Here is a 13,163-nt window from a genome sequence, read left to right on the forward strand (position 1 = left end):
ACATGTCACAGCGGATCAGAAAGTGTCACAGATGTGGAGAAATTTTAACTAGTCAATTCAATTCAAATCTCAAGGGTTAGAGAGCCCATGATGGAAGAATAAAAGCGTGGTAGCAGGACTAGCTGAGAGCTTGCATATTGATTCACAAGCAAGAGGCAGGGAAAGAGAGCTAACTGGGAACAGCAGGAGCGTTTTGAACCTCAAAGTCTATCTCCTGTGACATCCTTCCTCCAATAAGGCCACACCTCCTAATACTTCCCAAACAGTTCCACCAACTGTGGACCAAATAGGAGACTATGGATGGCATCCTCATTCAAACAATCATCTTTAAAGAATATTTTGTTTTCCAGTGACCCTGAGCTGCTCTGGACATTTTATTAGTGTCAACTGTGGTAGAAACATTGACAAGGCCACATCTGTCTCTGTATGTATGTATGTATGTATGTATGTGAAGATCTATCTATGTTACATTTGGTAGCTTATTTTATTGGGAGACTTTCCTCAGACATGTGCATGAGAGTGACAGGGCCATGCACCAATTCAAGTCCCTTTAGTATCCTTCATATATTTCTCAAAGTCTAGTGAGGATCTATTCACACTCCATTTTCCCAGAGATTGGGACGGTGCTTTTCATCCTGTTAGCTGGAGACAGGCCAGAGCCACATGACTAAACTGAGAGGGGTGTCTCGGTCAGTGCTGGTCAGGGGTTTGTCCTGGACCCACTGCCACGTCTCTTGGCCTCGGGCCTGGCGGTAAACAACCTGGTTAACCACACTGCAGATCATATCCTTTAATCACCATGTTGCCTCGTGTGGTCCAACCACAGTGATGTGAGTTTCCCCAGCTGAATGAGGGATGTAGCTGTGTATCTCAATGAATAAGAGATAGATGTCTCCATGGTACACAGTGGTGTATCAATGTTCTCAGGCAAAGTATCCTATGGATTCTTATTTACAGCGTTCATTTCCATCACAAGTACCCCTACTTTCCTACTTTTCTAAGAACAGCATATTGTATTGCTTCTTATCATTGCTCAGAATTGACCACATGCTTCAAAGCATTCTGCACTTTGTCTTGACTGATTCTAATATGTTATTTTGTTATAATGCTCTATAACAGTGTACAATAGCTTATTTATTCATTATTTTATTTGTGATAGGATCTTGCTATGTACTCATTATGAAGTCCAAGCTCTTACATGAACTTACTTTTGATGTACTTCAGTGTGACCTCATATTTATGACTTCCCTGTCTCCTTCTCTCAAATGTAGAGATCATAGGTTCATTGCTTTGTAATTCTATAAGACTAAGTCTTCTATTTGGTTTCTGTTATCTTACTTTTTAATATTATTCTTAAAATTTTGTCAACCACTGGTCTTATACTTTACATATTAGTTGGTGTTAGCTTTGTTTTTAGATTCATTTTATTTTCTTGTTATGATTTCTCTGGCTGGCCTTGAACTCACATTGGTCTGCCTGCCACTTCCTCCCAAGTGCTAGGATTAAAGGCAAGCACCACCACACCGAGCAGTGTTGTGCCTAGCTTTAAAGCCCATTAATTTGTTATTTCATATTATTTTCTCATTATATCATATTTCACAGTATTGAGATGTAATTGTCTTACAAGTATGTACTTTCTTGCTTAACCCCTTTATTCATTAAGCTCAAACGGCCAAACCTAACTGTTAGACAATTCCAACAATCAATCTTCATAGATATGCTTTATAATTTGCAGTTTCCCAGATGAATTAATTCAAGTTTGTTAAAAGACATAGTAGGTTACCTTTGAATTCTGCGTAGAGAGCAGATTGCTGGCATTCATTGCTATGCTCCATTTATGCAAGGCTAGGAGTTAAACTCAAGGCTTCATAAGTACGAGGCAAGTATGCTGGAAACTGAACTACAATCTCATTGACCAAAATGTTGCTTACTCCACTCTTCCTCTTTCTGTGGTCTCACTCATTGGGGACTAACAGCTGCCCTTTCCCTCCCTTATTTCCTTCATTTCTTCTTTTTTCTTTTAAAGACATAATTCTATGTAGACCTGGCTGGCCTAGAACTCATAGAGACCACTCACCTCTCCTTCTCCAGTGTTGCTATTAAAGACAAGCATCACCTTGCTGGGACTTTTTTGTTTCCTGAGACAAAGACTTATTATGTAGACTAGGCTGCTCTCTGGAACTACCAGCAATCTTCTTGTCTCAGCCTTCCATGATGGGATTCCTTGTTTTGAGGATGGTCAACGATATTTCTGAAGAGTCTGTGTGGCAGATACGGAAGCTCTTTGGAAGTCTTTTAAGACTCTGGGATGACCGCAATCATGCTTCCATCTAATTTCAACCTCACTAAAGATCCTTGAGATTTAATCTTCCATTTAATTTTTCACACACAGGAGACAATAAGTGTTAGCTCCTCATCAATTTAACTACTCCAGTTTGGATTTTCTTTCTTTTCTTCTTCTCTCTTAACATAGCCATAAATGAACGCAATTACGAAGCTGTCAAATCTTAACGGCAAAACCTAGAGAAGGTAATGATTCATATATGAAAATAAGTTGGAAAAGTTCATAAAAATATTTACAAAATGTATCCAGACATATTTTATTTAATAACACATTATGAACAAAAAATATGTGTGTTATGAATGCAAGCATGAACCAACATTAGGAACTCTACTTATATATTTTTTAAACAGGTGAAAAGAGGGAAGGGTGCAGGTTCATGGGATGGGAAAAAGAGAAAGGATAAGAGCCATAAATAATTACTACCTGAAAATCGAGTTGGAAGAAAATTACAACTAAATAAATGCTACATACATATACAAGGAAATACTATAACTCATACTCTCAAGGGATTATTGTGGAAAGGAACTTAAAAGACAATGATGACTGTTAGCCTTTCCTATCCTTCTTTTTTTGAGGCTTGGTCTCATTCTGCAGTCTTTGTGGGCATGGAAACTGGTATGCAGATCAGGCTGGCCTCACGCTCACAGAGATCTGCCTGCTTCTGCCTCCTGACTGCTGGGATTAAAGGCATGCACCGCTATACCCCATGGCTTTCTTTTAAAGAAGTTTCTTTATTTTCATTTCATGTGTCTGATATTTTGCCTGCATTTATATATGTGCATTGTATACATGTCTGGTGTCCCAGGAGGCCAGAAGAGGGCTTCCAGACAATGAGTACTATATTTGTCAAGGGCCTATAGTCTGATTCAACATACCATGATGATCATCTTGTAATATTTTTTCATTTATTTGTTTCTAGTATTGAGAAATTCACCAGTCCTAGAACATTCTCAGCCACAATCTTCTTTTTTGAAAGTTTTAAATATTATTTTATTAAGTCTTTGAGGTTTTATACGGTGCATTTAATCCTATTCATCCTGCCCCTAACTCCTCCCTTATATATCTCCACTTCCCAAACCCTTCCCAAATGTGTATCAGATTCCAGTTTATTTATTTATTTAGTCCACAGATTCCTGGGTGTGGGGCGCCATCCATTGGAGCCCGGCCAATTTACCTCGGGCCTCATCTTTAGAAAGCCACGATCTTTCTATACCAGGGCACTGATGCACAGTTCTACAAATGCGCATTAAAAAAAAAATAGTATCAAATCTACCTGGTGCTCTGAGACACAAAACCACCTAAGCAAAACTCTGATTGAATCCTTAATTTAGCTACCGGCATCTGTTGATTTGAAGGCTGGGAATAAATAAGTCTGATCCAGAACTAAGTGCAGAGCTTGAGCTTTTCTGTGCAATCATGTGGGGAGAGGCCACCCACCCGTTCTTCACAGAGTGGAGTTCCAGGTCATCCTCTGCTGAGGAAAGAGCTTCCGTCTGGCACCTCAGCACCATCAGCTCAACACTCTGGGTAAGGCTTCATTCAATGGTCCAGCTCCGTGTAACACCCTAAATACCAAAGTTTAGGCTGGACAAGGTCAACTGGGGTTTCATACAGACCATGTCCTATGCCCTGACCCACCGCCCTACTTTACAAAAGGGGAAACATCATCAGGATTTTAATTTATCCATACAGGAATCAAACTTGTCGTATTATATATGAAAAAATCATGCCCACAATATGAACCACTTATTGTTCATGAGGGTGTGAGAGTTTAAGTTCACTGCTTCCTCCATCGCCCCCAGTTCTCTTCACGTTTGCTTTTCTCCCAGCCTTTCTGCTTCATTCGTTTATTTTAGCTCTCCAGCCACAAGATGCCAGTCTGCCTTGTGAAGAAACAGCTACAAGCTGGCAGACCCGGGATTTCCTCCTTCCGACTTCAGCCTGCGGATGTCAGAGGCGCACCCCTATGCCGAGCGCTCAGAGAACACACTCGCTGAAAGCTGCTCAAAGACCACAGACTAAGTAACTAAGATACAGCAACAGGGAACCTGAACATTCCTTCTGCCTGAGCCTCATCTCTGTCAGCGGCAAACCCAAGTCACGTTAAAACTGGCAGGCTGGAAAAGCAAGCATTCACAAAATTCATATTTCTGTGGGAACTCTTGTGTTAGAGTCCTTTTCACTGGCACATATCTTATAGAAAGAAGAAGGTTGGGGGTGGGGTTGGGGACCCGAGAGAAAGGAAAAGCTCTAAGCGAAATTAAGTGTCTGCGCATGCTCATTCGTGCTCCGGGAGAGCAACCCCGGGAGTCTAAGGGCAGTTTCATTTCTAGAAGAGGATAGTTCAGTACCAGAACTGAGAGCGGCACGGTTGGACAGCACCTGGAGTTAATTTGTAACTACACGGCAGCAGATTAACTATATAGAACCCACAGGTGAACGTGGGTGCGTGGTTCCTGGAAGCTACGCTGTTTCCCGCATTTCCAGGGCATCGCGGAGCTCACGTTAGCGTGAGAAGGGCGGGCAGGGCGGTGCACGCGAATAGAATTCGGTTGGGAAGGATTGGGCATTCCAGGCTAGCATCTCGACCGCGTGTCCAACAGACTGTAAAAAGAGGCGCCTAACTTTAAGCGTGAGGACACTCGAAACGGCTACAACTCACTTGTTGAAAGAACGCACGGTCCCTGAAAGTCTTCGAAATCGTGCGTGAACATGCCTGCCTTGCTTGGCTTCTTTACTGGTTACAGGCTCGGTGCTTGGCGAGTTCCCTGCGCCACGGAGAATGGTCGTCAGGATCTATTGAGATGGGATGGTGCTTTTTGTAATGCGATGCGCTCGAAGATGTCGTTGACGAACGAGTTCATGATGCCCATGGCCTTGGACGAGATGCCAGTGTCCGGGTGCACCTGCTTCAGCACCTTGTACACGTACACCGAGTAGCTCTCCTTGCGGCTGCGCCTGCGCCGCCTGACGTCCTTCTGCGAGTTGGTGACAGCTCCTAGGAGTGCTTCTATGGGGCTGGCGCGGACTTCCCCCGCTCTGGCACTGTTGTGCAAAATTTAACTTCCTCCAACTGGCACACCAAACAAGCATTTTGGAAAATTACCACCCTGTTACCGGTCACACTCCATAATTCATTCACATTACGCAGTATTCAAATGAGGTTAATAAGATTTCCTTCAGGATTGGATTAGTTTTAGCGTTTCGTCACGAACAGGAGCGTAAACGACACTTGAAGGGCTACTGTCTCATTGGCTGCCTTGTCACCTCCCGTCCGCCAATCAGAAAGTACGAACTAAACTGCACAAGTCTGCTAGAGCTAACCTATTCAAGCACGATCGCCGAGACACGGCCAAGTTATGTTTTCAAGCGTACGCTCAGCTCACCGTACCCGTGTGACTCAGCACAGCGGGGGCTGCGATGAGGTTCAGGCGGCCGTTGCCAGGAGACTCATCCAGCTTATTTTGCACCGTACCGCTTGATGCTAAGGACCCCTCCGTGCTAAACTGTTTCCTCCCTAAAAGTTAACTGCAAGGCGGGGCGCGATGCTGCTCGCCTCTGATCCTAACACTCAGGGAAGCAGAGGCAGGGGGATCTCAGTTCAAGGCCAGCCTGGCCTAGGAAGAAGGCCAGGCCGGGCAGCAGAGCTGCCAAAGCTCCAGAGAAACGCGGTCTCGAAACACAACACAGGTACCTACCTACCAACGTGGCACCCACGCAGAGTGAAAATACCCCATTGCTGTTTGTGATCCTTATGTGCAATAAAATGTCTACATATGTATACACACCTAAGGTAAGAACCTTCCTTAAGTGTGCTACAAACACTTCTAAACACTACCCCAGCCCTGCCCCGCGCTGCACAGAAAGAAGCTCAGCCTACTGGCGTGTGCTCAGAGACCACGCCCCCTCTGAACGCGCAACAGCTCCTTTCCTGAGATTTGTGGGTGGCTCTGAAAAGAGCCTTTGGGTTGTTCGGCTTCTAAGCAGTTGGCCAAAGAAAATTACTTTTTCTTGGCTGCGGTTTTCTTTGGCTTGGCCGCCTTAGGCTTGGCCGTTTTGGGCTTAGCCGCCTTGGGCTTCACCGCCTTCGCCTTGGCAGGGCTCTTGGGCGCCTTCTTGGGCTTAGCCGCCTTCGCCTTCTTCGGGCTCTTGGCTTTTTTGGCTCCTGCGGCTGCAGCCGGCTTCTTCGCCTTCTTTGGAGTCTTCTTGGCGGCCTTCTTGGGGGTGGCCGCTCCCGCAGCCTTCTTGGGCTTCTTGGCCGCCCCCGCGGGCTTCTTGGCCTTGGCCGCGCCCGCCTTCTTGGCTTTGGGCTTGGCCTCGCCGGAAGCCGCCTTCTTGTTGAGCTTGAAGGAGCCGGAGGCGCCGGTGCCCTTGGTCTGCACCAGGGTGCCCTTGCTCACCAGGCTCTTGAGCCCGAGCTTGATGCGGCTGTTGTTCTTCTCCACGTCGTAGCCGGCGGCCGCCAGCGCCTTCTTGAGCGCCGCCAGGGACACGCCGCTGCGCTCCTTGGAGGCGGCCACGGCCTTGGTGATGAGCTCGGACACCGGGGGGCCGGACGCCTTGCGCTTCGCGCCCCCTGCGGCCTTGCGAGCCTTCTTCTTCACCGGCGTCTTCTCGGCGGGGGCCGGGGCGGCGGGCGCGGCGGGCGCGGTCTCGGACATGGCGAAGCGTGCGTGCAGGAGAGAACTCGAGCCGGAAGCAGAGGCACTGGCCGGGACTCGGGCCGCGGCGCTGCGCCCGCCCGTTTATATAGGGCGGAGCTGCGTCGTGATTGGTGCGCTGTCCAGCCCGCCTCGCTGGCAGCCTCGGAGTGTCCTCTCGGATGCCGAGTTGTGTTTGTTACACCTCAAAAAAAGCCAAAAATTTAAAAATTCCCTACCTCGAACGGCCAGATTTTTCTCAGATAATGATCCCCGAAGCCTCGGGGTTCGTGCACATCTCAAAAAATGAGCAAAGCACCGAGACTTCTGTCAAAAACCTGCGATATTTCCCGCGGTGCTCAGCAAATTTCAACTCAGAGAAACAAAACTTTCTATTTTCTTCGTAAATTATAAACTGATCTTCGACCGTACAGTTTTCTGACCCATAAAAGACGATTCTCCAAGTGGTTAGCTTCTTGTGTGGCCAAAAACCATGCCACTGGCATCAAGATTTTTATTACAAATCTGCACTTAAGTGAGGGAAGTAACACAGACTCCTCAGAGAGTCCTGCCTATTGAGCAGAGGGCATTTGAGTTCATCAAATTGGTTTAGTTCAATGCTTAACAGACTATTTGCCATTTTGAGTAAAATTCCTCTATCCTAGGCCATGAATCCATGCCTCTGCAGTTTTATTTCTGCCCGACCCGCCTACGTTTTAGAATAATGTCCTAGAATAGTTCTTTTCTTTCTGCTCCCAAGGGTTGGGGGCGGGGCTGTTGCTTTTCTATCTCTTTGGACAACTAGTCCTTTGGGTTGAGGTACCTCAAGTTCAGAGTATTGGGGTTGGGGGGAGACTCCGGAGTATCCCTCTGGTGAAGAAATTAAAATGACTAATTTTCAAATAGCATACAAATGGTCTTCTTAAAGTCTTTGGAAGTGGAAGTGAGCTTTACTTTGAGGAATTTCTTTTGGGTCTTGCTCAGTTCTTCTGGAATATATTTTAGTGATAAATGGTAATACACTGTATTAAAACTAGATAAAACTGAAATTGACCCATCGGTCGAGAGGAAAACAAATGAGAAGCGTAGCTCAGAACGTCACTGCTCCCATCGTTACAGACTCCCAGACCGGTTTCTGAACAGCTGCTCTCCATATATGGCTAGTCTTTCTGAAGACACTGGACCAATGTTTCCCGGATCTCCTTGAATGTAAGTGACACGGAGGGTGAATGAGAGGCTAGGATTTTAATCTGAGTCAGCTTTGAGAAGGCAGGCAAGCATAGTCGAAGACATGCTTTGCAAGATGTTCAACGAGTGTGTTTATTTTTGTAGCTGTTCAATCAAGGAAACATCCAAAACGACAGTGAAAGACCAGTGACAACCATTATTCCTGGGATACTTGGTTGGCATTTCTTCACACATTACAAGGCTCCCACTACAGAGACGAGAAGCAGTGTTGGCTAATAGTGTAATGCGGTAGCTGTTGTTTCATGGCAGGATGGCCTGTCATATCACAATATCATTCCACCGCCCTAAACTTCCACATACAAAAACGATGCAAATAAGGGGAACACGGAAGCTCAAGACACTGTCAATGATGTGGTTTTTTTTAGTGCCAAATTTTTATAAATGATTCATAATATCAGTATTGCTATGATATAACTTATGTTTTCAATTTCACATGTTAATAAATGCAAACTTTGTTATTCATTAAAACTCTGAGCCAAATTAGAGAAACTGTATGGGTGTTTGATGTAGAATGGTGAGAATTTAACCCATTTCTGGTGACAAAAGCCCTCCTGTAAATGGTAGAATTTGATACAACACATTATTGTTCTCCAGTACCTTTCTTTGTTTTCTTTCATTGATTCAATATGAGGGGAGGGATTAAACTCCCTGAATTTTGAAATAACTTGAGCCTTCTGTGCCTTTCTCTTATAATACAAGGCATTTTTTTTTCTGACAGTAAAACTGTTTGCTTGTCAGAGAAAGCAATGGATACTGCCCACTATTAAATCAAATGATTCTGATACTTTTCTAGCGTGAAATAGGAAAAGAACAAAAACAACAACAACAAAAACTTCACTCTTTTACATTAATCTGCCAGCTGAGCCAGGAACAGAGAATCACATGTTTGGGCAAATCTTTGTTCTTGTATTTTAACTACAAATTCCAAATTTTTCTTCAGCTGATTCTAAAATGACTCTCCTTATATCTAAAAATATGAATGTTTTAAGTTTCTCATAATATGCTCTTACCCATCCAGGTCTGAGAGCCATTGAAACTCTAACTGGATGAACTGAAGGCAAATTTATTTCTTGTCATGTGAGTATTTCTGTGGAAATCTGGGAATGCCTGTTATTCTAATTTGCTTTCCTTTTTGTAATAAAGTCTATAACCAAAAGCAGCTCATGGAGGAAAGGGCTTATTTCAGTTTACAAGTTATAGTCTGTCATCCAGGGAAGCCAAGAAGACTATCAAGGCAGGAGCTTGAGCATAAGCCAGCTGAGGAAAGCTGTTTAATGGCTTGCTCCCTGGCTCCTGGTCAGCTCCCTTTCTTATGTAGCTCAGCCCTGCCTGCCTAGGGATGGCCCACAGCAGACTGGGCCCTCCTACATCAATTAGAAATCTAGAAAATGGCTCACAGATGTGCCCATTGCTCAGTCTGGTGGGAAGGGGTGAGGGTGACAATCCCCTCTTTCCAGGTGTACCAAGCTGCCAACCAAGAACATCTATGACCCCCACAATAAACTGGGCGTAGACACACATGCAGGTTGAGAGTGCATGCTGGGAAGATGGGGTAGCTGCGTATAGTGGAACAAGGAGGCAAGACTTTTGACATGCTACTGGGTCAAGGAGAAAGGTTCAGTTAATCGTGGGAGAAACAGTGTCTGTAGGGGATCAGTCTTCAGGCCATATAATCTGGGGTGAGGAGCACGAGGGAGAAAGCAATGGTGGTTGTTTTCTGTATACACTCTCAACACGTGGAGCAGCGGGAAGCTTTGCGATTTCTATGTGCCTCACTGGAGGGAGGCTCTGTCACCCCATGGGGCTAATGTACCAGTGTTTGGTATACACACATGTACTCAGGATGGCCCTTGCGCTCAACACTCCTATTGTTGTGCCCGATTCTAGAGACCCCAAAAGACCAGTAGGAGTCAAGTCCATTGCAAATCACGCGAGGATCTTTATTCAAGCTTAAACTCGGGTCGCCAATCTCCCCTGACACAGCAGGTTAGAAAGTGAGGCCCCGAGTCTCAGGGAGGCTAAGTTGTTAAAGGGAAAAACGGCGAGCAGGGAATTCCAAGCCTTGCAGTTACAGGGAAGGGAAAGTTTTGGGTGGAGGGTTCAGCGATCGAGATGTCCTTTAGGCAAATTTTTCCAAGCCACCTGGCCAAACCGATAGATATCTAAGATATCTGTATGATAGCCTGCTGGGTGGAGTGGGGGACCCATTCTGTGGCATTTATGACACCTGTCATCAAAGACCCATCATTAACACATTCTGTGGCATTTACGACAACCTGCAGGGTGGAGGGCCATGTGCCCCTTCTCAGAACCCAAAGGTGGGGGTCAAGTCACTCCAAGGTCAGTCAACTTTAGAGTCAGAGAAACAAAATGGAGCCACCCCTGCCATCCTTAGTTTCTTCACTGACTCAGTCACCTATGTGCCAGGCAAGAGGCATCACCTACTTTTCCTACCTGAATTTTAAAAACATTTTAGGCATTCTGGAGTGTTAGAAATGTGGGACACTCTGATAATTTCTAATTTGGACAGGATAGCAACTATGGTAAGAGGAACAACATGATAAGTAGAAAAGTTGAAGAAAACTGCAGGCATGAATTTACTTCTTTTTATTCCACAATTCTGAGTTTCTTTTGACATTTTAATATGATGCTATGTATAATCTACTATGGCTAATGTATTGAGGGCAGAGTTTGTGGAAAAGATGTTTTATACTAAACAAAGTACTTATTTTTTTATCCTATGCATTGCTTTTCTTTTCACTTAAATAAAAAAAAAATAAAGCTGTGGATTATACACTCAGAGCTATTCCTTACAGCAATGTTTGGAATGTAAAAACTGGAAACAACCTCTGAGCTCATATGAATGAATGTAGTTGAATGAACAGGGTACATTTAAATGATGGAGCTATAAAATGTCTCAGGAAGATGTCTGTGAATTAATTTGGACTGAAGTACTGGAAATGCATTCAAGTAATAAGATAAATCCAAAAGAATATTCAAAGTATTATAGTCTGTGATAATGAAAGCAAAGCAAGAAAGATACTTTTTGTTCATCTGTATAGATTAAATACAGGGAAGATAAAGTTAAAACTGAAGAGATTGCTTGCTTATAAGAGGTAGAAGAGAAAGAAATAGAAAGGGCAAAAGAAAGAGAGAATTTTTTCTTTAGTATATTCTTTCATACCACTTTGGATTGCAACTGTAACAATGTTTGTTATCCAGGCAAAATAAGCTCTTAAATAAGTGATTGAAACCAGTGGGAATCAAACAGAATACAAAAACTGACACATGAGCCAAGTTGCATTAGAGGAAGACCATGATATCGCTGGAAGGATTAAGAAAGATAAAGATAAAGTTAAAGGATGAAGGAAAAGTAGTGATTAAATACTGTAAGCCCAAATCTACAAAGAGACAACTCCCCTGCAGGAATCTAGTGGAAGTGTTTTTCAGGAATATAGGTCGTTGATTTTAAAAGCCTGTCTTTATACATTAGGGTTGGACAAACATACAGTATTCCATGTTGTAGACAATGAGGTACTAGAACTCACTTAAAAGTGTTCCCATGTTTATAGAAACAGCATACAGATCTGTGTATGAACATGAACAGGTCAATAAATATACAGGTCTTCTCTGCCAGCTGAGAGAGAATAGAAGTAGGTCACTTACTAGGGCAATTACCACAGTTACCACATTTGCCAGAAAAAGGAACTTGTGTTCCTTATTGAAGTTTGGTGGATTTCATGGTGAGGGTTAGAGAATTATAGAATGGGCCTGGGATATGGTGGATTGATGGATGGGGAATGAGACTGGGAAATGAGATTGGGAAAAAGAAAAAGAAAAGAGAAAAATGGAAGCTTGTTGAAAAATGAAAACAAGAACATCTCAAGGAACTCCTAATGGCTAGAGCTAATACTATTTGACAAAAGAAAAAGGAGGAGGAGGAGAAGAAAGCATTTGATTTTGACTTGAGCCCATAGAATATATTATATCTAACATTTTATATTATATATAATATTACAGATAACATATTGAATTATATAAACATATTGTTTTATATATATTACATTATCAGTATGTAATATATCATTTATAATATATAACCCATAAAATAATATCTGTATTATATATTTCCACATTATATCCAATATATACTGCATATAGAAATATATATCCATAAATAAATGGAGGTGGAAAGAACTTTTATATGGTTTAAGTCTAATTAATAGATGTGGAAGGAAAGGAGACTATTATATAACACTGTTATGTTCTTATACATACAATCTGTGATGGATGTGAAAGAGCAGGATTCCCAGAGTTTTACGAATCTTTCCAGAAACATCTCTTAGGTATGAAGAAAAAGATAATGTGCCTATAGTGAAGAGTTCCAATAGAAACCATTTTATTCTTAATAAATATATACAGTTATATAAACGATCTACATTTCTGAAAGCTAGTTGAGGGAAATTCTTGGATGTTCTTTTGCAACATTTCTATAAATAAAAATAATTTAAAACAAAGCTTCTTTCACCAGAAGAAAATAATAAAAATAGGTTCCTCTGAGTGGTAGAATTATCATTCCTGTGTTTTTATGTCTAAACCTGCATGCGTTTCCTAAGTATTTTTTTTGTTTGGAAGAGTATATATTTATATGAGCAAAGATCATGTTTACTTTAAAATGTGATAAGGATTTTTCCTCTCTCTTTATTTTTTAGGCTAATTTCCTCAAACATTCAGATATTGTTTCGCTTTCTCATAACCTGGACTTTTACTGACATGATTTCCTATTCTTATTTCCTACTGACTTTTTTGGAGCCCATTTTATTAATAGTCTTTTTTATAAACACATTTTGTATCATTGACTCCCTCAATTATGTACATGCATCCTTGAACAGTATGGTTTAATTTGTCTTGCTTTTGAAATTATTAAAAAT

At 42.7% G+C, this 13,163-nt stretch overlaps 1 protein-coding gene across 1 annotated transcript; it reads right to left on the bottom strand.

The window, feature by feature from the left end:
- Positions 1 to 2,586: 2,586 nt before the first annotated feature.
- On the bottom strand, positions 2,587 to 7,035 carry LOC129682223 (histone H1.4). Its single transcript, XM_055614476.1, has one exon. The coding sequence runs from the start codon at positions 7,003 to 7,005 to the stop codon at positions 6,346 to 6,348; it is 660 nt and encodes a 219-aa protein (XP_055470451.1). The 5' UTR covers positions 7,006 to 7,035; the 3' UTR covers positions 2,587 to 6,345.
- Between the last annotated feature and the right edge of the window lie 6,128 nt (positions 7,036 to 13,163).

Source organism: Psammomys obesus, unplaced genomic scaffold (assembly GCF_907164565.1).
Source record: "Psammomys obesus unplaced genomic scaffold, mPsaObe1.curated_primary_1811, whole genome shotgun sequence".
Classification (NCBI taxonomy): domain Eukaryota; kingdom Metazoa; phylum Chordata; class Mammalia; order Rodentia; family Muridae; genus Psammomys; species Psammomys obesus.